General features: G+C 44.5%; 1 protein-coding gene across 2 annotated transcripts in view; it reads right to left on the bottom strand.

The window, feature by feature from the left end:
- Positions 1 to 4848: 4848 nt before the first annotated feature.
- Positions 4849 to 27621, bottom strand: part of SETD2 (SET domain containing 2, histone lysine methyltransferase) — a 40468-nt gene continuing 17695 nt past the window's right edge. The window contains exons 10-22 of one of the 2 annotated variants that reach the window (XM_061555163.1): positions 23538 to 23672; positions 22444 to 22572; positions 19098 to 20174; positions 18922 to 18976; positions 18468 to 18633; positions 17617 to 18004; positions 15945 to 16385; positions 13382 to 13531; positions 12531 to 12679; positions 11212 to 11323; positions 8452 to 8532; positions 7152 to 7253; positions 4849 to 6089 (exon numbers count right to left, since the gene is read on the bottom strand). In XM_061555163.1, the coding sequence (XP_061411147.1) occupies positions 5925 to 6089; positions 7152 to 7253; positions 8452 to 8532; positions 11212 to 11323; positions 12531 to 12679; positions 13382 to 13531; positions 15945 to 16385; positions 17617 to 18004; positions 18468 to 18633; positions 18922 to 18976; positions 19098 to 20174; positions 22444 to 22572; positions 23538 to 23672 (3150 nt within the window). In that variant the 3' untranslated portion in view covers positions 4849 to 5924. The remainder of the gene's footprint in view (positions 6090 to 7151; positions 7254 to 8451; positions 8533 to 11211; positions 11324 to 12530; positions 12680 to 13381; positions 13532 to 15944; positions 16386 to 17616; positions 18005 to 18467; positions 18634 to 18921; positions 18977 to 19097; positions 20175 to 22443; positions 22573 to 23537; positions 23673 to 27621) is intronic. The other variant, XM_061555164.1, reaches the window with a different exon arrangement.

Raw genomic sequence — 27621 nt, 5'->3', positions numbered from 1 at the left:
AGTATAGATATAAAATCTAGCTGCTTGAAGTGAGTTGATTACCATTAAAACACAACCAAGTAGCACAATTGTATCAGAACAATGCGCGCGCGTATGCGAACATCGACATCTGGCTGTGTTATTAGATGTTTGCGATATCTTGCAGAGTAGGTGGGTCCTTGAACTACACGGCAAGGAACGCGTCCCGAGGCTCTGATTAAAGTGACGGGCGTGGGCCAAGGCGCTTTGAGAGGAATGCGTTTCTCCTTTAACGTTAACGTGAAGATGTCCTCCAAGCTCGCACTACGAGAGCTCATCTTTTGTCATGCAATTTGTTTCTGGAGTGCATTGCTTTCCACCACCACCCCCCTGATCTCCCACCACCACCGCCGCCACCACCTCCGTACACCTCCCCCTTCTTTTGGAGTGACGGTCATAAAACTTCAGGATGGGTCTTGTTCTTCTTTTGTCTTGCAGGAGGGGAGGTGGGGGTGCTTGTTGTCCCGGTGGGGTCCCTTTGATTACAGCTGGCGAGAGCCCCCCCCCCCCCCCTGGGAAAACCAGCGGAGCACGGACGCCGGTTTATAGCCTCCACAGACCACCCCGCCTCCCAGCAACCGCTGTAAAAATTACGTGTAATTAACAGTTTTCACGGGAAGGGGATTACAGCACCTGCGGGCACGGCCTGTGCCCCCCCTAAAAAAAGCCCTCTGACCACTCCTCCTCTCTTTGACCGGCCCCGCTTGCTTGCACAAACACTTTGATGTGGTGCAATGACCCCGTGCAACTCCTATATCAACACCATGAATCAGGAATGTGTCTCAAGCCAAGATAAGCGGAATGTCACGTTAAATATTTGATGTTAAACCATACCTTTGTGCAAAAGTGGAAGCTAAGGTCACCTCTGTACGGTATTTTTTCCTTGCACATTTACTGGGCGTGGACCCTTGGAAAGGGGAACATTTCCTTCAGCAAAAACACAATTTTCACGCCGCTAATGTAGGAACGTAATCCAAAAAATAAATGGCATTGCATGAAATGCATTCATAATTAAAGCACACCACACACTGTCAGAGACGTAACAGGATTGTACCAAATGTCAGGTGACTCGGGGGTAAAGAGAGCGGTTCGCGATCGGAAGGTTGCGAGTTTATAAACTCTGGTTGGGATTATGCCTCAGCCCACCATCCGTGGGTTACTATAATTAGTACCATTTTGTGCTGCAGTCAACAGTAGTTGTTCTATTGAGAACCACGCTCCTGCCATATTAATGTGGAATTTCCACTATTAACTTGGGACTGTAAATAGATGAGCACCACACAACGCTCAATTGGGCAGGAATTAACTTTCGACTAATACTGTACAACGATTAAAGCTTATTCTCAACGAGGACTACTGCGAGTAGACTATGGAGACGAACTCACTCAGAGGGTTTCATATTCGTATTGTGTCGTTTGTGGTTACGGCCACAAATCGACATCAGAAGCAAAACTAGGGAGGCTCTTAACAAAGCATCCACATCAACCACACGATCGCACGGGTACAGGATCCCTTTGTAGATGCTTCTCGCCGCGTATTATTAATGTGCACAGGAAGCAAGCAAGCCCTAATGAGGGGCTGATGGAAAAGCACTTCCAGGTGAGTCTGCAGGTTTTACGGGGATACATATGCAGGTCTACGCCAACAACTGATGGGATAAACTTAAAGCATTCCACGGCGAAATCCGCCCCTTAATATTTCTTGCGGACAGCTTCACGATCACTGTGCGCGCTTGCTTCGAGAGCGACATCTGTGCAAATCTTTTCATGCTGCGCAGATGGAGGGCAGACAATAGCAAAGCAAGTTTCCAGATTTCATACCTCGTGTTTCTTGGTTCCATATCCAACGTTTCTCTCCAATGCACGAGGGTGAGCGGTCTCCAGTTTCACCACGTATGCACAATGAGTTTGTATGCACAAGCAATGAAACTGAAAATCAGCAAATGGCCAGCCAACATAAAACACCAGTAGCAAGTCGGCGACTTCATAGTCAAGGAAGACACCTTAGCTGCTCCACTCAGTTCCTGATAAGACATCCAGAGATGTGAAAGAACATAGGATATCCTGGTGACCGCACTACAAGCCGAAAAACACATTTGAGAGATTACATACTACTTTGCAATTTATCGCACTTCGAATGTGGGGGGGGGGGGGGGGGGGCGAATTTGCTTACAAAAGAAAAGTGCCGCGGCCCAGCAAGCCGTGGACTGCGCGTGTGTAAACAAAAGTGGAATGACCATCAGATAAACCGGCACTTAACTGCGGAGACAAGGGACACTGGCTCACAACAGTGATCACGAAAGCCAGGCAACAGACGCAAACATGAAAACACTTTTAGATAAAAAGAAAAAAGCCGTCAAAGGGTAACTCACCACGAACCATGTGCCCCATCTGCAAATCTGGAAAATGGCCAACCTGCCAACCACACAACTCAGGTGTTTGAGATGTTAACTCCCTCGCCTGATATACAGGTCGTAGTTTCAATCCCGACCCGGACTCCTGTATATTTGTAGTTTGCATGTTATCCCCATGTCGGCGTGGATTTTTCTTCGTTGCGTTTAGAGTATTTGGCTGCTATAAATTTCCACATCATAAGCCAGTTCATTGGACTATCATTTGCGGCCGGGTCGCTTCTGAAAAAAAACTACATAGCTCATTGGGCCATACCTGGGGCAAAATACTGTTTTTCTTTTTTTTTGGTGAAAAGTTGGGTTGATTGACCCGTTCTAGATTTGAAGCTTTCGTGACTGCAAGGATTCATATTCTTAGGTTTTTTCGGTAAAGTCACGTAGGTAAAAAATTAAAATTAATAAAAGTTAAATAAAAATAAAATAAAAATCACGACGTTTCGGAGGCAACACAAGCTTCCGTCTTCAGGTGGAACCGTCACAGCACGATAGCTGTATCAAGTGAGAGAAATTCCAAGAATTGATTGACCCGACTGAGGATATGCAATTTCGGCGCTTCACCACGGCAAGTGAATTTGCACGTGTGCAATTGTAGTGGCGTACAATGTAACCTATACAAAAGCGTGCAAATGTTATTGAAATGTTTATGTGATGCAAATTGCAAAGTACCAAATGTTTGAAATTCTTCCTGATGTTTTATTTTTTTGTCTTTCATATTTGATTCAAAACACACACGCACACACATTCAATTTGTTAAACGTATGTTTCATGTAATAATAATATATATCTTCTGTGAAAACTGGACAAATTTCAAAACGTAATTATCAGGTCAAGAAATCACCTTATTCCTCTTTAAACACAGAATTTAGTTTAACACGTCGGCTTTCGCAATCAATATTGTTTTGGGTCAGGTTGCATAAATAAAGTGTCATAAACCCTCCTCCACCCAACACAGCCAATTAATACAATTGTCACGTGAACGTGCAAATGTATTACTGCTTCAACACACCGAGTGTTGGAGAGCAATCTGACATTTAAATGAGAATCGGTATTAAATTGGCATGTTTGTTCACACGTGACAACTGTGTTGACTTGTCAGGTGGAGGAGGTTTTCACGATATTTTATTTACGCGACAGGACCCAAAATAAATCAATTACAAATAACATAAATTTGTGGTTCACAAAATCTGTGGCCAGACGGTGGACACAAGTGAATATTTTTCAGTTAGCTGTCATCAAGCATGGAATGCCATTTTCTTTCTTCAATCAAAACTCAACGTGCTCATCCATCCACCAATAACAATCCAAACTCCCATCCACCACAAGGTGCCAAACAACCGGCCATAACGCTGCGTCTTCAAAAGAAAGTGGACATGCAAATCGTTGCAATTAGACATATTGACTCAACACTCATCTCATATTATACGAAGGCTTTCATGGCCAATATTATGACTCCGGGTTAATTTATTTTGGGTTACATGATGTGTAGATGTGATTTTCTTTTTCTGTTAATCCCGATCTGAGCCAATCACCCGAAAGAGCCAATCAAAATAAAATTGTCACGTGGGCAGACATGCCCAATTGATATGGTTTTCTCAGCAAACCGAAAAAATTGAAAAGCAAGCAAAATTTACAATGTTCTACATTTCATTGGAATAAATCCAACATCAAGCGTAAAAACAACCATCTCTCACATCTTTTAGGGTCTAACATTTTCCAAATTTCAGTACCATTTGATGTTGTCGAATTGTTTCCTGTGGTAGCACCCATTTATGATTTGACAAATGAAAATGTATTGAAATAAAAAAATCACCATGCACTACAAACACTCGCAAAGGTAGTCGTTATTCTTATGCCACATTTCCACAACGTTATTAGTAAGCGTGCTGGACATTGTCCAGTAACAGTCCATTCACCTGCTCTGGGATTAACAGCACGACACAGATTAGGGTTCTCCACGTTATCAGCTGTGAAGCTCCACAAACGCGGCCCTGCAAGCCAGGTATGCCTCATCCCCCCCTCTCGGCCTCCTGCAACTGGATCTAATCTTTAAACAAAAAATGCTAAACTGCATCAAGTCTATCCCAAGCCAATATGTATTTTCGTACATTTCTGCCAGGCTGTTTTTAACAAAAACACAGCCCTAAAGTTGAAGGTATGCCATTGAATGCAAGTCTCACTGTCACGTTGGCCTCTTACGTGCTGCTTTCTGATCCACGTTGACTCGTGGACCCACTCACTAAGCCTTCTTGGCGTTGTGTTGGCTCAGTTGGGCTGCTGCAAGAATTGGGGCCGAACCAGCGAGCCCAGTTTGCAAACCGAGCCAGCAACTCTTCCCAGTGGTTGTGGAAACGTGGCATTACACTCCTGCCTGGCTCCGAATTGAGGTCCCCACTTCCCAGATTCAATACGATACACTGAGCTATTAAGACAGAGCCCCAAACCTTTTATTTAAATCTTATTACATCAAGGTTTTGTACAAATCACAGGCCAGTTGAAAAATAATATTACAATCCATTACAAAAACACCTAACAGTTCATCTTTTTCAGCACCAAGTCTAAGCAGGATTAACCAGTAAAATAACTTACATGAATTTTACTTCCCAAACAAAAATGCCAAGGAATGTGTTTATATGTTTGCACAAATTACTGAGTTAAAATGCTTCCTAAGTTTAAAACTTGTAGATCTTAAATAAAATCTCATGGATACCTGATTGAATTAAAATTATTTTTTCTCAGTCACACCATATATACGGATGCATCAGAATTATACTACAAGCGTCATGTGATGGTTAAGCCTGCCAAAGCGGGTACGTTACGGCCTATGAATTTACAAAAAAATGTGCGCATTGAAATCAAAAAATTTCCTTCAACACACTTAGTGTTTGGTGGAAATGATCTTAATTGACACATGGTTCTGTTATCTGTACACTTATCCACCCCCTGTAATTAACAATGCTCTCCGTAAGCTACACGCTGCAGGCGAATGGGAACAGTGCCTATGAAGAAATCCTTTAAGGACACAGTGTAATACTGAGGAGCCCCCTATATCCAATCCCGGGCAAGCACCACAAACGGACAGGTGTGGTTTTGCCGTACGCTGACCGGACACGTACGGGCTTCTCGTTACCGACACGCCGCCGTCGTGCTCGCTGCGTGCTAGTTTACAGTAAAAAGGATTATTTTTAGAAATCCAAGGATATAATTTGTAAAAATATTTTTTCTTATTACAAACCAGATGTTAAAATTGCATTTATTTTACAGCGTATGTGCAAGGGCTTCCTATCTACAGTTACAATGCTGCTGCTTGGGACTTGCACCTGTACACAATGTACATTAACCCTGTAAAAAAAAAGGAATTGACATGAAGAAACCTCAAGTTAAAACCCTTGCGCACATAGTGATCAAAAGAGCATGGGGAAAATGAATTGCTCTTCACTATCCAACCAAACCCTACTGACAGCCAGTTGATATTGTTGAAAAATGAGAGCGCGCGCTATCACTCAGGGTCAGCAGGTTCATCCTTCGGCTTGTACACGGCCCCAAACTTGGTCATGTACTTCTTGATGTACTCCTTTGTCTTGTGTTTCACGTTCTCGTTGCACTCCAAGTCCTCTGGGTTTTGACACAACTTCATCTCCTTGCTCATGACACCATGGGTGAGCTGTCCACACACAAGCACACACACAATTTTAATGTGCCTGAACTGAAAGCTAGTCATTGTGACTACGACTATGGCAGAAGACAATATTTGCTTGTAATTACTGATATTTTATTTACTTTACTGTTACGTGTATATTCCCATATGCAACATATAAAGAAGAATGATATGAAAGTCATCAGCAGGGTGAGAGAGAAGGGCTGGATTGGACATTCTACAAGGAGATGATTTGATACGTAAGAAGATTCGAAATAATTAAAGTGAAATTAATCAGAAAAAATCTTGACTTAAAGCTTTCTTGACTGCAGGAATACATATTCTATGGGTCTTTCGGTAAAGCCACAGATAGAAAAAAAATATCACAACGTTTCGATCGCAACACAAGCAATCATCTTCAGGTGAGAGAAAAAAGTTGAGGATCCTGATGCTGGGGGAAGCCGAAGGGATGGATTGTAGAAATGAAGAGGGCAGAGAACAGAAGACTGAGGAGATGGCAGCAAATGACTATTTAAGACCAGAAGCAGGTGGATTGCTTCACTATTATGAAAAATCGCCCGATGATGCTGGATGTAATTACCAGCGAAACATCGCACTACTTAATTTGTAAATGTTGTGGATTTACTCTCCAACACACCGGTGGGCTGAAGTAGTAATTAATTGGCAGGTTTTGTTTATGTGACAAACCTTACTGACTGTATCGGGTGATGGAGGGTTACCACACATTTATACTTACGTGATCTAACTAAAAAACCTTTATTATGAATAATATTGGGCGAGAAAGCCTACATCACCAAACAAGGGGTTTATTAGCCTTGGAATAACTGAGAATATGCAATAGATTTTGAAGGCATGGGAAGTGGCCTAAAGCAGAAAATTACCCAAACAGATTTGATTTAATCTATGTATTGAAAATTAATGCATAAAATAGAAAACATTGAAATGTAGCCATACACGGATTCCCCTTGTTGTGAGTATACTTTAACAAATCACATCTTGTTGCACAAACACATGAGAAGTAACTGCAAACATAATTATATTTATTCATATTAATGTAAGATGTCGTACCTTGCGGGCCAGATACTTGAAATCTTCGGTATTTGTGATTTTTCCTATTTTACAGTCCGGCTTGCGGAATGCATTGAGGCAGTGCACGATAAGTTGAGACAGCTGCCAAAATGCACAAAAAAAACATGAGAAAAAAAGGAGTTAAGGCCCCAGCATTTCAGATCTTATATATATATTTTCCGTTTTAAGTGGTGCTAGCACATCTCTCCAGGGAAGTGTGGTCAACACATGGGGATATGGCCCAAAACTGTGGAAAAGGTATTTCTAGCCTAATCTGGTGAAAAATTTGACTGTCATTAAGCCACATGTGCAAAAAGGACTGCAAGCCATGTCATGGTTCAATGGAAGGGTTTGCTCACTTATTGTCAGCGCACCAAGTGGGAAAACTAAAAGCATCATAAGGGTAGGAACCTCCTGGTTACACCAGCCCACAGGGGATTATTGTGTCCATCTGTCCTGCATCCAAAAATGGGAGGGGTGGGGCTGGGTGGAGAGGGAAGGGTGGGGAGGGGCTGGGTGGGGAGGGGCTGGGTGGGGAGGGTGGGGAGGGGCTGGATGGGGCTGGGGCTGGGTGGGGCTGGTCACCCCGTGGTGCCCTTATAAAACTTAACGTTTAACCTACTCACGTCGGCTTGTGCCCACCCTCACAGTCGGGCATATTTGCGGAATACACCACGCCGCCGTTGACCCTGGCCATTGACCGAGCAACCCAACACGTTCCTACCAGCTCCCTCCGCAGGAGGAATGTGTTTAAAATAGGACTAGAAAATAGGACACAGCTCAGGCTCTCTTGATGTTGCTGTGAAAACAAGAAGTTAATTTCTGGGGCCACATGATGGCAGCGTGACAGCCAGGTGGACAGGTAAGCATCGTTGCATGAATACGGCTGGGGCACGTCATTAGACGATGGACTACTCTAAAGTTGTTAACGGTGCAGCCCTGAAATGTGCTCGCCCACGCCCCTTTTTGGAAGGGCCTCAAGCTCGAGGACGAGTCTACCATGGTGGCCAGATGTCGTGGAAAAGGCACCAGGACCCACACTTTATCATGCCACACACGACCTGTCGATTGACTGTGGTGTACACCCATGTATACTACTGGGTTGACAGAAGAAGGGAGGGGGTTCAAGACATTTGTTTCTACTACCACGCCGGGAGATCGAACCGGTAACTTCTAGATTGTTCATCCACAATAAGCAACGCTCATAAACACTGCAATAAAAGCACCTTCATACGAAGGCTCCAAGGGCCAAGAGAGTTACACAAGAGGTGCTAGTATGACACAACCCTTGTGCATTCACCTCTTTCCTAAAGGTCTCCTTGTTTTTCTTGGCCAGCTCGCTGGACGTATCTGCTTCTGCAGTCTTGGGCTTCTTTGATGCCTGGCACGAACACAAACAATGAAAGATTAGCAAACATCAGCGGAGGCTCAAAAATACCTTCACCAAAATGAGAGCCAGATTAGATATTTTATAAAAGAGCATGCGACCCCAGGAAGATTGCAGTTGTGGGAAAACATGAAATTCAGCGTATTGCTCTCACCAAACTCCATGCACGCATTGCACTTAACGTGTCTCATTCACTTTCTCATTTCCAGAATGTCTTGTCAGATGGAATTTTTCATATTGAAAACTCCAGCGAGCTCTTCCGAATACATGTTGTGAAATGTCGTTTTGGAAGTATACATTAGGGTGAGCCGCCTTGGTCAATATGTGGCTGCTGTAGTGAGAAGATGTGGGGGAGGTTGTGGAGTGAGTCTGGGGAGCAAGCGCTGCAGCATGGTGGGTTAAGTTCCTTAAACATGTGCTGTAAGCTATGTATTTTTATCTCTTCGGATTACATCTTTCTCCGTTCTCTCACTTATAACTCTCTGTTGAATACATCTCTCTACTTATTCGTGGCATATTTCCCTTTCATGCGGGGTTTTCCTTATTGATCCTCTCTCAATCTATTCCTGTCCTGGGCCATCTTCTCCATGTCTATCCCAGAGTCAATTCACATACTGGTTCATCACTTGCAACCAACTTCGCGAGGGCTGCCTCTGGGTCTCCAACCCTTGTGCTCCCATGTGCACCACAATTTTTTTTAGGTGGATTCCCTCTCTTTTTACGACATGTTCTAGTGATCCAGGTTGTTGTTCAGCTTGTCTGAGATGGTGACATCTCTTTTCTCTCGATATCGTTAATTTTGCTATATATGACAGTGGCCCAAAGCTCTACGCATCTTAATCCAATAGATCCACGATGCTTACTTTCTGACACCCTGGCTTTAATTTAAACAAATACACATTGAAAAAGTTCATTCTAGATTTGAAGCTTTCGTGACTGCAAGGATTCATATTCTTAGGTTTTTTTGGTAAAGTCACGTAGGTAAAACATTAAAATTAATAAAAGTAAAATAAAATAAAAAACACGACGTTTCGGAGGCAACACAAGCTTCCGTCTTCAGGTGGAACCGTCACAGCCACGACAGTTCCTCCTGAAGACGGAAGCTTGTGTTGAGTCCGAAACGTCGTGATTTTTATTTTATTTTACTTTTATTAATTTTAATGTTTTACCTACGTGACTTTACCGAAAAAACCTAAGAAAATTGAAAAAGTTGTCTATTAATTTTTTTATACTGCTTTGCACCTGGGGCTTTTGTGCAGAATGCTTTTCTCGAGAATACCAAAAGACCAACAACCCAAATAAGCACGACAAGCCGTAAAAATTACCCCCCCCCCCCCCATTTTGAACCACATGTCTGCCAAGGGGTTCAGCGAGTGCTCTCAGTAACTCGCAGCAGGGAAACAAGCAGCCTGTGGGCTCCCACACTGCACAGCTGCACCACCACCACCACTGCCGGTGACATGTTGTGCCTAGTCTTGGCAGGTCAAAAAATTATACGCTCAAATGTGAAGGCAAAACAGATGGAATAGCCAGGTCCTAGAATCCGCTGTTGCTGCTGCATATTTAAAGAGAAAACATCACCATTGAGGCTTTTTACAACAATCGAAGTTTGATGTTGTCCCCCTTATTCCCTTATGCTCCGCTTAACTGGTGGGAAGACGTCTTGGGCAATATCAATGTGGCATGCAGATGCTCAGAGTGGAGCATGCATATTTCATTAAAAGCCTCGTTTTAGAACACCAGCAGAGAGCGGGCCGGACATTTTACCAATACAGATCGGCCAGATTTGCTGAGCTCTACCCCAGTATGAAATGTCTGGGAATGTAGACGGGGTGCCACTCAGTGCTGTTTGCTGCAATTATTCTCACTTGATAAATGTGTTTTCGATTTAAGGTCACAAAAAACCACAAATAAAGCCTTTATTGGCATTTAGCCTCCCGTAACATTAGCACAATGCAAATCACATGGCTAGTGCATCAGCCCTTGCAGGAATTTCCAAAAGAAGTGGAGAATTTAAATAATATAAACCCTATTTAAAATTAGAAACTCAAAGATGCAAAACGAATGCTCCCAGAAATGTAAAAAAAATCATACTAAAAGTTGTACAAAGTTTTACGAATATTAATAATGACCTAAGGGTAAAAAAACTACTGTAATTTAAAACATCATCTTTAAGTCATAAGGAAACAGGAGTAAAATATAAAATTAAAATAAAATACATATGCTCAGTCCACATACAGATTGCATCTATTGGGTCTGCTGTGAATTGAATGTGCGAACCTTTGAGTGTTATCCCCAATTATGGATGGGATTTCTCCAGCATATCCAGTTCCCCCCCCCCCCAACATGATAAATAACCATTATTAGCTAAACAACGCAATTCAGGGACCCTCCTTCAAAGAGTCTTGAGAATCAGTGAGAATTTTTTGGGGTAAATAATTGACAAAATGAATATTAACACAGGTAATTATCTGGGAGTTTCCCGACTGAGCCTCTAAAGTTGCGTTGCTATTGAGGCCTAACCCTCTTGAAAAGTAGGCAAATTGATAAAAAAAAATTCCCCAAAACTTGAAAAAACAATCCAGTGGGGGGAAAAATAAGACAATTTACAAATATATTAAATCTTTCCATAATCCATGTGGGTGCATGGAGGAGGGAGGAGTGGGCCCTTGCCTTGGTGGGTGTCTCGTCGTACGTGGGCGTCCCCAAGTCCATCTCCGACTCGCGGTCACCGCCCACCTCGTCCGAGTCGCCCTCCCAAGCCGGCGGGTCCCACTGAGTCACCCTGGAGCAAGGGGCACGGCACAGCGTCAGCACGCGAATGCGATGCGGGCATCCACACGCACCGGGCATTACGGCCTATCCCCAGCAACGTCGCGATGGCACAATTCACCTTTGTTCTAGATTTGAAGCTTTCGTGACTGCAAGGATTCATACTCTTAGGTTTTTTCGGTAAAGTCACGTAGGTAAAAAATAAATAATAATAAATAATAGGAAAAATAATATAAATAAAATAAATATTTTATTTATATTATAAAAAATAATAGAAAAGATATTAGAAAATAAAATAATTATTTTATTTATAGTATTTTTCTATTCTTCTTCTTATTATTATTTTTACCTACGTGACTTTACCGAAAAAACCTAAGAGTACCTTTGACCGCACGAGCCGGAGATCCCTCATGTCACACCGACAGTTCCACAATACGTGCTAAATTACGCCAGGTAGGACACTGGTGGCTTGTTGGAAATGTGCACGCCTGCGATCTTAGATGAAGATGCAACCCAAAATACAAAAAGGTCTGATCTAGATTTCGGAGGTGTGCCGTGACACGCAATTTAAACTGTCAGTGAGAAATAACATTAAAAAATTACGGTTAGGCATGCTGTCATATAGCCCTCAAGCGATGTCATTGTGGTGACATTTTAAAAGGTGTGGGAGTCACTGTGCAATAATTTATTTGACCATAAAATATTCACCTGACCACAAAAACACTTACCCGTGTAAAAAAATATTTTTTTTTGTATTAAGCTTCTCAATGGTTTCACTCTAATACACAGCCCAGGTAGTTATTCTGAATGGTTTTTTTTTCTACACATCTCACCAATAACACGGTTGAAAAGTGCACTACTTCTTTTTGAATCTTGACTTAAAGATTTCATGACTGCAGGAATTCATATTCTGTGGGTCTTTTGGTAAAGTCACGTAGATAGGTTCAAAGAAAAACAAAAACTACGACGTTTCGATCGTTTTCCTGAAGACGACCAGGTTGTGTTGTGATCGAAACGTCGTAGTTTTTGTTTTCAGTGAACCTATCTACGGAACTTTACCAAAAGACCCAAAGAACATGTACTTCTTTTTGCTTGAACAAAATCCAGTTCGATAAAGCTGTAATACTTAAGTTCAGCTTAACACAACGGTGGTACAATAAAAGCGCCCTCTCTATCTAAAGCACACGGCCAAGCGTGGCGTAACGACCGGCGACACTCACCGCGACACCACGTGGTAGTAGTAGATCTTGCCCTCCTGGTCGGTGGCCGTCCTCCAGTTTGGCGGCAGGCTGATGACCTTGGGCTTGGGCGGGGACGGCGGCGGCAGCTCCATGACGTTGCACGTGGCTATCATCGCTGTCTGGGTCGGCTGCGACAACAACAGGTGGAGACACTCCCAAGTCACCGCGGGCGACGCTCGCGCCACGCACAGCAGGCGCGACAGCGCTCAAGGCGTGATCACAAGTCACGGCGATGGTGATCCATCATAAGTGCCCAGCGACGCGTAACCTCCTTGCTACTTCGGTCTACTGGGGGCAGATATAAAAATGAGGATGTGTCATTGCCTGAAAGTACCTATTGCTTTTTAGTTGCATGTGTCCATATATTTACACGGCCCTTTGTAAATTCACTGCTAGATGAAAGCTTCTCTTCGCTGTCGGTCGTTGGATTTGGCTGGTCAGTGCGAGTTGAAGGTGGGGAAGGGGCCCAGGACTGGTTCAGATTTCAGATATCACTTGCCGCTGTTGGCCATGGCCAAGAATCGAACTTGGGTTCCCGGGTCCAGAATGCTGTGTGCTTTACAAAGAGTAGTGTGCACACCTTAGTGCGCTTTGAGTTAAACCGAAGAAATCCCCATAAAAACACATTACCTCAATGAGCTCGCGCCTGACTGATACCATATATTTCAAGGTCCACCTTTTGATGCTTTGTTAACACGTACAAACGTTTAACTAGCAACCGGCAGTGAAATGACAAAGAGCAAAACTTAAAAAAACGTGATGCCGCAAGCAATCGTTGGGATGGAATGCAACTACTGCTCGCAGCACGCAAGGCCCACCACCAGCCCTACCTGCTGAACGGTCTCCATGACGACGGGCTGCTGGTAAGCCACGGCGACGGCTGGCGCCCCCGGGGCAGCCTGCACCACAGGCTGGGCCGTGGCGGGGTAGTATTGCTGGCCTTGCTGCACGTAGCCTGCTCCCGTCTGCACATACGTGGCCTGTGCAGGACAGAGGGGTGGCTGTGTGAGTGCTGAGGAATCGTACAACTTACACAGGCAACCGCATCTTGGCATTGGCAAGTCCCAGGCTGGACGCACACAGGGGTATGCAAATAGCACTCAACGTGAGATGCGCGCAACTATGTTCTAAGGATAAAAAAACACTGCACTGTGCCCTCCCAGCCAGTGTGTGTGCCTTGAATGGCAGTGCAGTGATTGATCGCACTTCGCTACGAACCCAGCAACCCGAGTTCGATTCTCGCTTAGATAACACTGGTCAACAAAAAAAAAAACATTTTTTTCTGGCCTGGACTTTTGCAGCTGTTTTAGACTAATTTCAGGGTGCCGATTCCAATATGATCTGAGATTTGCTCCATCACATCTCATTTTTATGCTATCGGCATACCCCATTTTCATTGATTTTACCCGAAATTAACTGTCACTGATGATTGCAAGTTGTTGCGAGTCAGCGACTGCTTTAGTGTTAAAATATGGTGCTGTATTTTTAGGATAGTGTGTTTATAAAATCATTTTATGTAGATATCCACATTTATTTAATATTTTTCTTCTGCAGTTTTTATTGAAAATGCAATATTTGATATCTTTGATAGACAAAAACTGATGCCAGATTTGGAATCAGCACCCCAAAATTACCTTAAAACAGTTGGAATACCGTATGCCAAAAAAAGTGTGTTGACCAGTGTAATACGTGCCGTAAACTTGAACCAATCCTGGGCCTCCCCTAGATCGACTCGGCCTTAATACAGACCCGGTGCGTAAACATCAAGACTGGGGAAACAAAGGTGGTGGGGGCGTGATAATGGCCACCCACCAACTTGGGTGCTGTACTGGCCTTCATAGGTGCCCTCTAGTCACATTTGCGCCAACAGTCTGTTAAAGGCTATACAGGGGAGCTTTGTGAAAATGATAATTGTTGGCAACACAAAGCTTATGGGAACCTCATTTGCCAGTAAAAATATAATTGGTTTTTTACCCTTCTATCTGGCAACAAAACTGACACCTTTTTACAAGGAGTCATGTTTGCATAGACCGCAATACCCGCAGTCGTAATACAAACAAAAGACATAACTCTGATAATGTGCACTGTCCTTGAAGTTGATTGGTCCACACCCGAGACAGCTTTCCTTAGAGCCTAGTCTCACATGGGTTGGACCAGATGACGCCAAAAGGCGTCATCTGGTCACCAAAAGCCATCATCTGGTCCAACCCATGTGAGACTAGGCTCTAAGGAAAGCTGTCTCGGGTGTGGACCAATCAACTTCAAGGACAGTGCACATTATCAGAGTTATGTCTTTTGTTTGTATTACGACTGCGGGTATTGCGGTCTATGCAAACATGACTCCTTGTAAAAAGGTGTCAGTTTTGTTGCCAGATAGAAGGGTAAAAAACCAATTATCAATTAACACAAAGCTTATCGAACTGCCATCTGCTGCAGAGAACAAGTAGTGTTGCGAGTGTGTACTCGTACCCAAGCCAGTGGAACAATTTGACATCCACATGCTGTAATTGCATCAATAACCCACTGGGACAATTTTTGGGCATATCACATTGCACAGCATGACCAGCAGGCGTGAGAGATTACTGTTAAAACCCAGGACCGAGGCCAACATAAGCACCCGACACCCACGTGGGTTTAGGAGGGGAACTACATTTTCAGGCAACGTTTGTTCCTGCGAATTACACGCGCATTAAAAGCACATGCTTTTACGCCATTTTAATGGGCGCATTTAGAATTTACAGCAGTAGTGCTCATTTCTATGCTCCCTAAAAGTTTCATTCAGATATTGAATCAGTGCATTGTTAGAAACAGAAACAAATATTTTATTCCAAGATCAAGAACGACACCCATTACAATGTATGGATTTTTTTTTGGCACCGCTAGGTGTGGTGAACGAACAAGCCCCTCTCTCTATTTTTCCCTCACTTCACAACCAGGGGTTGGTGTTTAAGTAGGGCTCGCACGTGACACCCACGTGGCCAAGGCAACAAGCATATAAAAGCAGTATTGACTAAATTGGCAACATATCTGTGCGAAAGTTTGAGCATTTGATTCTCTCATATATACGTGGGTTTCCCGAGGCACTTAAGCTTTCTCACAAGCAAACAAGTTGAAAATATCTAACTGCAATTTGTTCACGCGACTGCTGCAACCACTAGAGGTCCCACATGCACCACTACCGGCAAAATAATCAGTTCTTGAACTGCAAATCCAAATCAGGACAATTCATTAAAATGGCCAGAGGGAAAACCAGTTGCACGCTTCCCAAGTAGGTACACGGAGGGCCCCGTTTGTAAAGACACCAAAAGAGGGCATCAACACTCCGTGCGGGTCATGGGGGTTATTTGACCATACTTAATCACGCAATCATCACAAACAGCTGCCCATGTTTACCTGTACAGCCTGCTGCTGAGCAAACTGCGTGGCGGCGGTGTACGCCGGCTGCTGCTGCGGAACGGCTTGTGCCTGGTACACGATGGTTTGCTGTGGCTGTCCGGCCGCCACATACTGCTGCGGGATGGCGGCATACGCGGCGTCCCACCCTGCCGCCGTCGCCTGCACCTGCACGCCACCCGCCATCGCCGCCGGTAGGATGGCGGGATCCATGGCCAGCAACGTGGCCGTGTCCTGCGCGTTCGGGTATTGCTGCTGTTGAAGCTGTTGTTGCAGGAGCTGCTGCTGCAGTTGCTGTTGCTGCAGCTGCTGAAGCTGCTGCTGTTGAATCTGCTGCATGACAACGGGGAGAGGCTGGGCCAGGGCTTCCACTCGAGTGAGGTCCATAGGATCTTGAGCCACCTGCATCACCGAGGGGTCCTGCTCGTAGCACACAAGGACCTGCACGCAAAGACAAGCAGGAAGGCATTACCTGGCTGGTTCTATTTCACCGCATGCATCCTGATATTCAACATCGCGGTGTTTGAAGTGGTTTGAAAAATGTGCTGGTATACACAGAATAAAAAGGCATTCGATATACACATTCTAATACAAGTATTTTAGTCACACTAAATATACATTATGTATTATAGTGCAATAGACATATTCATTGTGTTTTTGTTCTTTTGCCAGTATGTCATCCCATCCGTGTTTTTGTTATCTTACCGCTATACATACCGGTGCATACCAATGTATAAAATTGCAATGTGGCAAAGTAACCATTACAACCACAACAATGAGAAAACCATTAAAAGCAGCTGAAGTACATTGCATTCGAAGTAGAGCAACACCAGTCCATGTGGAAATGAAACACAACACAGCATATATCTGCCATGGAGTGCACTTCAATGCTCCCGCATCTATGCTCCCTGCCTTCACCAAATCGCTCTGACCAACGCAGTGAGGCAGAGCCGAATAACTCCAATTACTCAGACAGCATTGAGAGCCCCTTATGCAGCAGTGGACTGCCATTAATAGGCAGCTATTTATGTTCTTAAAATATTGTGCGCATTATAAATTACATCAATAATTGCTCGAGTATCTCAAATACATCACATCCACTGAATGACCCTGAGGCAGTGTAGTCTAGGGGATCCCAGAGGCAAGCATCCCTACAGGGCACAAGACACACGCAGCACTGTCCTTAATTTTGTTTTAATTGACCACCATGGGGGCCTGTGTACATGACCACCATGGAGGCCTGTACATGAAGTTTGTGCCCTCACTGGAACAGATTATAGCTAGTAAGAGGTTTTTACCCTTTCAACTGGTACAAAAACTGACACCTTTATACAAGGCATCATGTTTGCAATAACCACAACACAAGCAGTCAAAATGCAAACAAAAAGAAACAACTGTGGACAGTGCATATCATTATCATTATCAGAGTTGTTTCTTTTTGTTTGCATTATGCCTGCTTGTGTTGTGGTTATTGCAAACATGATGCCTTGTATAAAGGTGTCAGTTTTTGTACCAGTTGAAAGGGTAAAAACCTATTACTATATTTTGCCACTGGTAAAGGAGATGTCTCATAGACTATAGAGCTACATTATGGGCAGTGGAGGGCCCAGCCCAGCAAAATAGGGCTCTACGTCTACTCGATGAATTCATAGGACATCATCGGTGAGCTCACCGGATTGCCCGCAGAGTCCACATGCGTGGGGCTGGGCGTGGGGAGGAGCACCTTGCGAGCGTTGACGTGCTGGCTTTGCTCCAGATGAGGGTGCACCGCGTAGCCGTGAGCGTAGCCGGGCTGGAACGCCTGCTGCTGCTGCTGCTGCAGCACTTGGGGCGAGTACGAGGTCATGAAGTTGGTGTCGCACGGCTGGAAGAGTCCCGCGGCAGCCATGGCCGCTGCCGCCGCCTGCTGCTGCTGCTGCATGAAAACCACTTGCTTCTGGGCCTCCTCCTCGGCGGCCCGCTGCTCAAACAGCCGGCGCCGCTCTTCCGTCGTGAGCTTGGGCCCGTTCGGAGGTGGCGGCGGCTTCCGCTTGGCAGGGGTTCCAAGGTCGGGGTCGTACCTGTTGATATAAAAAAAAAACAATGCCTACCTCTTTGGAAAGGGTGCGCAGATGCACGCATTTTAAACCCATTAATGTGCCGAGTGTTGTAATTGCATCAATTCAGATTATAAAATGTATTCTTGTGCTTACCATACTTGCATCGAACTATTCGCGTGAGAATTAATTTAAATTACGCATAATGTGCGAATGACATGCACATATTACAATTAGGCAGATGGAGGGAACAAGATAATAACAGGAAAAATCAGAAACAATAGACAAAATAGATTCTTGGATAGGACAACAATTCTCTATATTTGTATATAGGGAATCGTTGTCATAAACCTACCTTATTCAATCTGAACCACATCAGACTTTTGCCAAATTAAGCAATTGAAGAGCATACATGCAACAAGACAACGCAACAAGGTCCGATGTCCAAGAAAGCCACAAGTGACGCCAATGATGACATCAACTATACCTCTCTGCGGAGTGCTGCCTCTTGACCCCGAGTTTGTCGTAGGAAGAGGAGGGTGTCTGAACCTTGCGCTTCTCCCTTTCCCTCTCTCTTGGAGTCGATCTCTTGTCACCTGAATCTCGGGATGTGCTTTCTCGGTCCCGGCTGCTGGTTCCATCTCTCCCATGCGCTGCAGACAATTCACATGATTAACATTCGCTAACAATGCTAAGTGGAGGACAACAGATAGGCAGTGCAGCAAGATTAAATTGTTGTATTCTACTTCTATGCTCCCATGTAGTCTCCCCACCCTCACAAATCTGCACTTAGTAAGTGTGGTGAGATCAAATAATGTCCCACGGCATAGGAGCGAAATGTCAAAAGGCTGTACAATAATGCACTCAAATTTACAATTTAATGGATTACAATCAGCACCTCAAAGCATATGAATGCAACGGTATACCAAAATTCACGTTACCTTTTCTTCCATGGTCCGACTTCGGTCTACTCTTTTTGGGAATCCTATACACTTCCTACCAAAACATGAAAAGCAACAATCACGTACACATTACGTTGGTTATATACACGAACTGCAAAATTAAACGAATGAAAGACAAGAGCATTATGAAGCAATAAGATTACATTTATTGGTACCTTAAGGTCCTTCCAACTGTGCAGCAGCTTGGCGGCCAGCTGGGCGATGGTAACGGGGCTGTGGTGGTCGGGCTCTTGACTCCTCTCGCTCTCTACATCCGAGCCAGCTTCCTCCTCATCGTGCGAGCCAATCTCCCTGAGTGGCGCTATCGCCAGGGCGTCCACGTTCTCTGCACCGTCTTCCTTCTCCGACGGCTGTTCCGGTGCTGCAGTTGTTTCAGGGTTCTCGACGGCTGCGAGTTCCTTCTCCTGGCAGGGAGTAACTGTCTGAGGTGGAGTTTCCTCACCAACCTCCACCTCCATCTTGACAGCCTCCCCTTGATCCTTCATCTCTTCCTTCTTGACAGGATTTTTTTCTTCATCTTCTTTTTCAGTCTCTTCTTCTGGAACAGACACAACCTCCTCCTTCACTTCTTTCACTTCTGCCTGTTCTTCTGGCTGCAATGGTTCAGCCTCCTCTTTCTCTTCTTTGACTTTTGTTTCTTCATTCTCAACTTTCTCAACTTCCGCAACTTTTTGCTCAAGTTCTTCTTTAGGTTCCTTTTCATCCGACTCAATCTCCTCTTCCTTTGGCTCTCCTCCCACAGCTTCTTGGCCTTTCACCTCCACCTCCACCTCTGCCACGTCCTTCGGCTCCTCCTCTCCGTCAGACACTTTGCTCACGTCGGATGCCACGCTGTCTGTGCTGCTCTCGTTGAACAGCTTCAGCCTCCGGTACAGCCGCGTCTTGAGGCTGCCATCCATCGCCTTGCTGCCGTCGGGCGCCTTGCCCTGGCCTTGGTCCGTCGGCTTGGCCACGTCGGCTGCCCTGCCGGCCTCTGACTGCACGGGGCTGCCAGCGATGCTCGTGGCGTCGAGTGTCTTGCGCAGCTCTTGCGAGCGACTCAGTTCGAGCGGTGCCGGGCTGTTGCGCGCGCTCATGGCCTGAGACGCGTTCTCGCTTGAGTAGCCGTCCACTTCTGCCGCAGGTGCCAGGCCCGGGCTGCAGCTGGCCCAACGCTCAATGACTCCCAGCACTTTGCTCTTCTCCAGGATAGTGCGGTTTGGAATGGGAAGGTGCTGCAACGTCTTGATGATCTGCAAAGTGCCACGACATGCGCAGAACAGCTTCTTTATTTGTTGTATGTAGATTAAACATGCAAGAGAGACACCGTTGAACCATTGTGATTAAGGAATAAATATGTTATAGGTTTCCCTCGCTTTATGGAGTCGACGCGTTCCAACAAATGTGCACACAAAGCGAAACCGCATGAGACAGCTGCCTGCCAAGTAGCGCATACAATCCACAGAATGATGTCCCACGTCCGACCCCATATAAGTGTAAAATTTGGGTAGAAATAGGTTAGCTGCATCTAGGCGAACCCGCAGAAAGCGAGGGAAGCCTGTTTTGACCCAAATGATCAAATTACCCAGAATGCACCCTACCCTGTCTGATCTCAGATGCTAAGTATGGTTGAGCCTGGATTGCGCTGAATGGTGTAGGCTTACTGGTGGGCAGTAAACAGCAGTGCAACATAATCTATTATAGTACTGTATATCTATGCTCCCCGCCTTCACCAACCCAAATTGCCCAACGTGGGGAAATATGCTCAGATAAGCCCAATTCCCTCACGGCGGTGAGAGGTCCTCAATCCAGCATTGAATTGTTAAAAGGGCTGAAAAATGCAAAGATGACATGCACCATTTAATAAATTATATAATAAAATAATTAAACTAAAACATTATAAAAGTATGTTTTATTTTATTTTATCATTTCCCTTCTACGTGACTTTACCGAAAGAACCAAGAAGATGAATCCCTGCAGTCACGAAAGCTTTAAATCGAAAAATAATAAATTACAATCAGTGTATAAAACTAAGATATAGTACAGGTAACCCCCGACTAGCGACACAGCTCGACTTGAGAACGTCATCCAGGAGCCAATTATATCACAGGTGCGGGGGTCACCTCTACTTCACTTGTAATGCCATTAACATCACGTACTTTCATTTAACATTCACTCTTGATCAAATATGAGACTGTATGTACACTAATACAAGTACCATAGTGCCTTCTTCCGGAATTTTTCTTAATGCAACACTGTTCAGCTGCGCTCATTTAACTACACTGTATTATTGCCAATACCTTCGAAGTAGAGGTGCTACAATCTACCCCCCCTCACCATTCAATTAATTTGCACAGTTCGGCATTTTGATTCGAAGATTATTTTTTTTTACATTGTGGTGAATGTAGTGGTCTCTAGCCGAGGTCGCAACCGGATACCCGATACTCGTACCCTACCCGATACCCGTACCCGGCCGGGTACGGGTACGGGTAGGCCGTGAGTCACTGGTGAGTAACCGTTTGTCACTCATTTCGGGTAGGGTACGGGTAGGGTACGGGTACCCGTACCCGGCCGGGTACAGGTATGGGTACCCATTTGCGACCCTGGTGCGGCCGGGTACGGGTAAGGAATCAAAACCTGTTTGCGACCTCTGGTCTCTAGTAACTGGAAGGGCCATGTGCACCAACTACATACAACATAAATTAAGAGTGAACAGAGACAGATGTTTGCGCACACGGCTTGACGCATGTCGTGAGTGTAAAAATAAATTTTAATTGAGTAATTGACCCATCATAATATCCCTACATTACACCGTTACTGTGATGTAATGCAGCACTGCAGTCAACTACCCCGTAGTAGTAACCAGGTCACTATAGCAAATGAGATTATCCTTGTCTCTTGAGTTCTTACCTGGTTAAACTAATCCAACTTGAACATTACTGATCATGTGAAATTATACCACTCTGCTTTGTCAAAAAAAAAACTCCCTCTCAGTGCGGTGTATAATTACACCAATATGGATGTTATGTTGCAGCTTTTCTGATATCACCCCCTGTGTGAGTGATACCATGTTTATACACTCCTCTGGGTAAGCATACTGAATCTTGTTGGGAAATTGAAAAATACCATCACGTAATTGCAATCAATGCTAAACGAATAACTCTCAATTATCCGTGGGCTGGTTACTCAGGTTTGCGAATTAACTGTACTTGGAAAACAGAAGTAAAATATTGTTACACATGCTAAGTTTTATTATTTTCTGCTCCTCACTCATGAGTCAGTGCCCACATGACCACAAAAATGTCGGCAAATCCACGGATTAAGAAACAACAAGGCGACACGGCTTCACCCACATTCTCCATAGGCAAGCAGTATTTTGCCTAATTTACATTTGGTTTACATGATCTGCGTTTTTGTTTTATCCAGGCCTCCCCTCTCCCACAATACCCAGAGATAATTGTGAGTCGAGTGTAATGGCAAGTAAAGTCATAAACAGGAAGTGAGCGTGGAGTTGGGGCGCACCTCAATCTGCAGTTTGGCGATGGTGCTGGAAATGCCTCGGATGTCCCCTGCCTCCGCCATCCAGCTCCACAGAAGCGGCAGCCCGTGGTATTCCAGGAAGTGCTTGAGGCAAGCTTGTGACTGTGTGTTCTGCGCGCACAAAGCCACGCGTTCGCGTCAAAGTTTAATACCTGTCTGGCGAAGCGGCAGGTTATCACGCAGCCTGGCACGCAAGTTTACAAGATGTCCAGCTATTGCTGTGTGGCCCTAAAGAAAGTAACAGAACATGTGTTGTACAGTAAAACCTTGGATTGCGAGTAACTTGGTCTGCGAGTGTTTTGCAAGACGAGCAAATTTTTTAAATAAATATTAATTTGATAAACGAGCGAGGTCTTGCAATACGAGTAGTACGTGTAAACGCTTTGTCTGCCGAGCGTCACGTGATCACAACTGATATACGAGTGCTTTGGATGACAAACACGTTTCCGGAATGAATTATGCTCGCAATCCAAGGTTTTACTGTATTTGTAAAATTCTCATTTTATTTTCTCACAGACTTAAACTGCAATGTGCACGGTGCCACATGGTATTTAGCCAGGCATGGCGGCGCATGCCGGTAATTCGATATTTAATATGGAAAGGTTGGTGCATCCCAATAGCGAGACCCTCTGGCGTGCAAGGTAACCAGATGTTGAAACTAGAGCAGGTAGCCCCATTAACCCATCTGTGTGGTCCTTACAGTGTTCTCCCCTCACATGTGTGGGTTCTCCTGGCACTGCAGTTTCCTTCCACATCAAAAACATTGTAAAATGTATTGGCCAGCTAGGCTTTTTTAAACATTATAATTAAATCTTAGCAACTCCCACTAACAATTGCCCTCGCAATGGTGGAAACGATAGATACACTGCCAGGGCTTAATTTCTCGCCTAATATTTTCCAGGCTGCTGATAGACTGGAGTAGGTGGAGTATGTGACTAGTAGCCACAGCCCATAGCTCAAGGTATACTGTAAGTGTTGTACTAGGTGCTGAAATATATTGCAGGTTCCTGACCCAGGGCCGTTTGAATCAATCTCCGTGTTACCACTAAACTAAGAGTTCGTGAAGACCACCTCACCTGCAGGATCTGTAAACAGGTGTGGCGTTGCTCCATGGTTTCTGTGCGCACCATGAGCCGTAAGAGGCACAGCACATCCCGCTGGTGAGTCAGGCCCTCTCCGCTCTCCTGCAGGCTCTCCAGCTCCTCGTCCAGCTGTGCAAAGCATCCAACAATTAGCATATAATTGAATCCCCACATCGGTGTCAAACAATCACCAACATTACAGCTTTTGCACATGAATGTTCGGGTAGCACGACATTAACACAATGTGACAGTTAAAAATGTATCTCACCTTAATCATTGAAATGCTCAATATCAGTTAGCTTAGGTGAAGACATCCAGATGTTAGAAACACCCATGTGGTCACAGTGCCATGAACATGCCCTAGTGGTTTTCTGTTGCAAGGCAAGTGCTTTATATAGCCATTGAAATAAAATGTATGTCATGTTATGCAACCGACACGCAGTGGGGGGGGGGGGTACATGCTCACATCATTTCAGTACCAATAATGTAAAGCTCACTTGGACAAAATGTGTGTAATTTTAGTATTCACTTTTTTCTGGAATACCATTGTAGTTTCCAGTATATATAGATTAAGTTTCCAGTGAATATATTAACCTCTGTAATTAATTAGTTGCCTTTCAATTTTGAGAATTACCTTTAAAAGCACAGATTCACAAAATTCATATAAAATTTTAAGTGGCAAATATCAATTAAAGCCAGTTCACGAGGGCAACTTCTTAACGTTTTAATACGTATATGCAGTACATTTGAAGGTATTCCCAAATTGGCAACATACTATTTCAAGCAAGATCTTAATCACAAAACAATACGAATCATTTTGCACATTTCATTTGGTATATTTAGCCAATGACACAGTTTGGTTTAATTGTGTATTTATTGTGTGTACTGAGCATCAATATTGAATAAAACACTCCAATGACTGCAATAGGACACAGCTGCATATTCAGACATCTTCATTATGCACAGGCAAAAGATTCTGCATATTTAATGACGCGTCTAGACCATTCACCGTGCCAGATAAAATGTCCGACATCACTTCATTGTAATGCATTAACACGCAACTGGACCCATTGTAAAACAACATGCTAAAATACTGTGCAGTTAACTGGACCACATTCAACAAATACAAATGACCAATGTTACGTACTAATATAAGTCTTATGGTCCACTTGCATAATTGCACTAAAACAAACACATCATTTCGTAAACACAATACACATCCATCTACACCCTATGCAAAAAGGGGAACATCCATCTACATCTCTGATTCAAATGACTATAGCAATGATCAATAAGCTACTAGCAATTGATTGATAAGCAGTTTTATACAGCTTGGACTGCACAATGTACAATCGTCAAGTGCAAAAATTCCAACTGGCATAAATTAAATTTAAAAAATGTAGATATGAAATGAGGAAGTTGCTTACACCACTTCTTATTGGCGGCAAACCGAAATAAAACGTGAAGAAGTTGCAAGGTTGCAAACCATAACTTCTAAACGGTTAACGGTAACTCAATGCACAAACACAAAATCGCCTTCATTACATTGCCAGTGGTTAGTCATGGCATTTTCATAAGAATTGAAATACACGTATATAAATATGTTAAATAAAAAATGTTTGTGCGTGGCAGCAGCAGGACAATAATCAGTGTTGTGATGTGCAAGAGGAAGTTGATGAACGTATTAAAATGCCACCTCTGCCAACATGTGCACACGTTTAACAACGGCAAACACCTTCCCTCCTTTACACCATTGGAACAGTGCACATACATTATCAGAGTTGTGTTTTTGTTTGCATTATGGCTACAGGTATTGTGGTCTATGCAAACATGACTCCTTGTAAAAAAGGTATCAGTTTTGTTGCCAGATAGAAGGGTAAAAAACCACTTATCATATTTTTTACTGGCAAATGAGGTTCCAATGGTGTAAATGCTTACCCCGAGCTCTCATACTCTGATGGTGCATTGTCTTTGAGTTGTGCGCCTTTTGGCGTCATCTGGTCCAACCCATGTGAGACTAGGCTCTAAGGAAAGCTGTCTCGGGTGTGGACCAATCAACTTCAAGGACAGTGCATATATTATCAGTTATTTTTTTGTTTGCATTATGGCTGCAGGTATTGTGGTCTATGCAAACATGACTCCTTGTAAAAAAAGGTGTCAGTTTTGTTGCCAGATAGAAGGGTAAAAAAACAATTATCACCTTCCTCCTTTTCCTTCACACTGCAACTTCTGACACTAGAACGTGCGAGTACTTAGAAAAGTTCCTCTCGGCATCGACGTTGTTCAGTGGAATGGACAGGCACGCCAAGGCAACACGCGAAAGTTCAGGGAACGTGTTGGACAGATTCCTCCAAAACAAAACTGGAGCGGTCGGCACAAAGTTGCTTAGGTTATCCAGGTACAAGCGGAGCTGAGTGTGACCTGCCACGCTATCCTCCAGCAAAGGGATAGCATTACAGATTTCTCTCAAATCAATTGGCAGGACCCTGGCTTTGGCCGGGTCAAATACACGGCAGGCAGACAGGAAGCGAGCGGCGGGCTGACTAAAACAGCAAGGGCTTTCAAAGTCCAGGTACTGCCGAAGCCGAGTGGCCGAATCGAAGAGGGCATCGGCTGCCGTCGTGGGTGCCAGCTCTGCGACAGTCTGTGCCCACAGTGCGAGATCACGCAGCTCGTCAAACACGCACGCCGACATGCTCCGAGTGCTCTCGCACTTTGCGAGCGTCTGTCTCAGCCTGGTGGTGTATGTGTCCAGCATTTCAAGTTGCTCTTGCACGGTATGGCTCTGAGCCAACTTGATAATTCCCTCCATAACAAGGCTTCCGCTTGTCTTCTGCTCGCACTTGAAAAACTCGATGCAATCGTGAAGGTGTTCGCGAAGGTAATCGGCGGAATCGAACAAGGTGTTCCACCGAGTCATAACAAAGACTGGTGGAGTTGTTGGAATCACACCTTTACCTTTTAGGAAATTTCTGAAGCGGAACTTGCGTGCCGGACAGACCGTAAACGTGTTGTTTAAAGCCACAATCAGTTGATGGACCTCTTCAAACTTGTTCTGCCAAATCTCACTAACGAGGCTCAATATGTGGGCTGTGCATGTCACATGAACGGCATTGGGAAAGATTGCCTTCAGACTCCTCTCCCACGCTTTGTAAATATAGGTGGCGTGATCCGTCACAAACGCAGACACCTTATCAAAGTCGATGCTCGCTTTCTGTGTCGCCCTGAGCACAGCTTCACTAACGGTTTTGAAGTTGGTTCGTTCTAATACACGAGACTCGATCAAGTAGGCCTTCAACTCGGTCTCGTCAACAAGGCTGGTACCTTCACTCAATAAGCTAGGCACTGCAATTATGTTAATACATAGCGATCATCGATGTCTGTTGTCTCGTCGGTGACAATGGCAATGTGACGGTACTGGCCGAGTTTCTCCTTGAGTTCCCTCATGTGAAATTCATACACTTTTGGTAAATACATGCTCCTCAACGCGGAGGCTTGCGGAATAATGCCAACAATCTTTAGGTTCTGCTCCAAAAATTTGTGCAAAACCGGGTGGTCCATTTTGTTTAGAGGAATGTTCGCCGCGGCAAACGCCTGGACGAGCTGCAACACTCGTTCCAGCCGATGCGTTTCCTTTTCCCTCCGCTTTGCCAATTCCACCTCCGAAATGTGCTGCGCGCTTATCATCGCGGGGCCCTCGACCTGCTCGCACTGGTCCAACTTGTACTTGGGTACGGTAGTCTCCCAGTGCTTCTCGAGCGTGCTTTTCCTCATGTGCTCCGCAGGCACAATGTATAAAGGCATCTTGCCGTGAGCGTTCTGCAACACGTGCAAGCCAAGACACAGACGGCGCACGCTCAGCCTAAACGAACGATGGAATTGGCTCCACCCGTTACCACATGCTTTGCTTTCATGAGGTCAAGGGTCCGAAAAAATGTGGGGGAAATGAAATGTTGTTGATGCCAATGAAAATGCAACAAAAAAAAAACACGAAATAATCATAGCAAGGAGGAAGGGTTATGGCAAGTCACCTTGTACTGAAATTAACTTAGGTGGTAATGGTTTGGTTTGGCATGTT

The sequence above is a fragment of the Lethenteron reissneri genome, chromosome 20 (assembly GCF_015708825.2).
Source record: "Lethenteron reissneri isolate LAM-NWPU_2019-01 chromosome 20, ASM1570882v1, whole genome shotgun sequence".
Taxonomy (NCBI): domain Eukaryota; kingdom Metazoa; phylum Chordata; class Hyperoartia; order Petromyzontiformes; family Petromyzontidae; genus Lethenteron; species Lethenteron reissneri.
The sequence above is the reverse complement of the archived record's forward strand: the minus strand, read 5'-3'. Positions and strand labels throughout refer to the sequence as shown.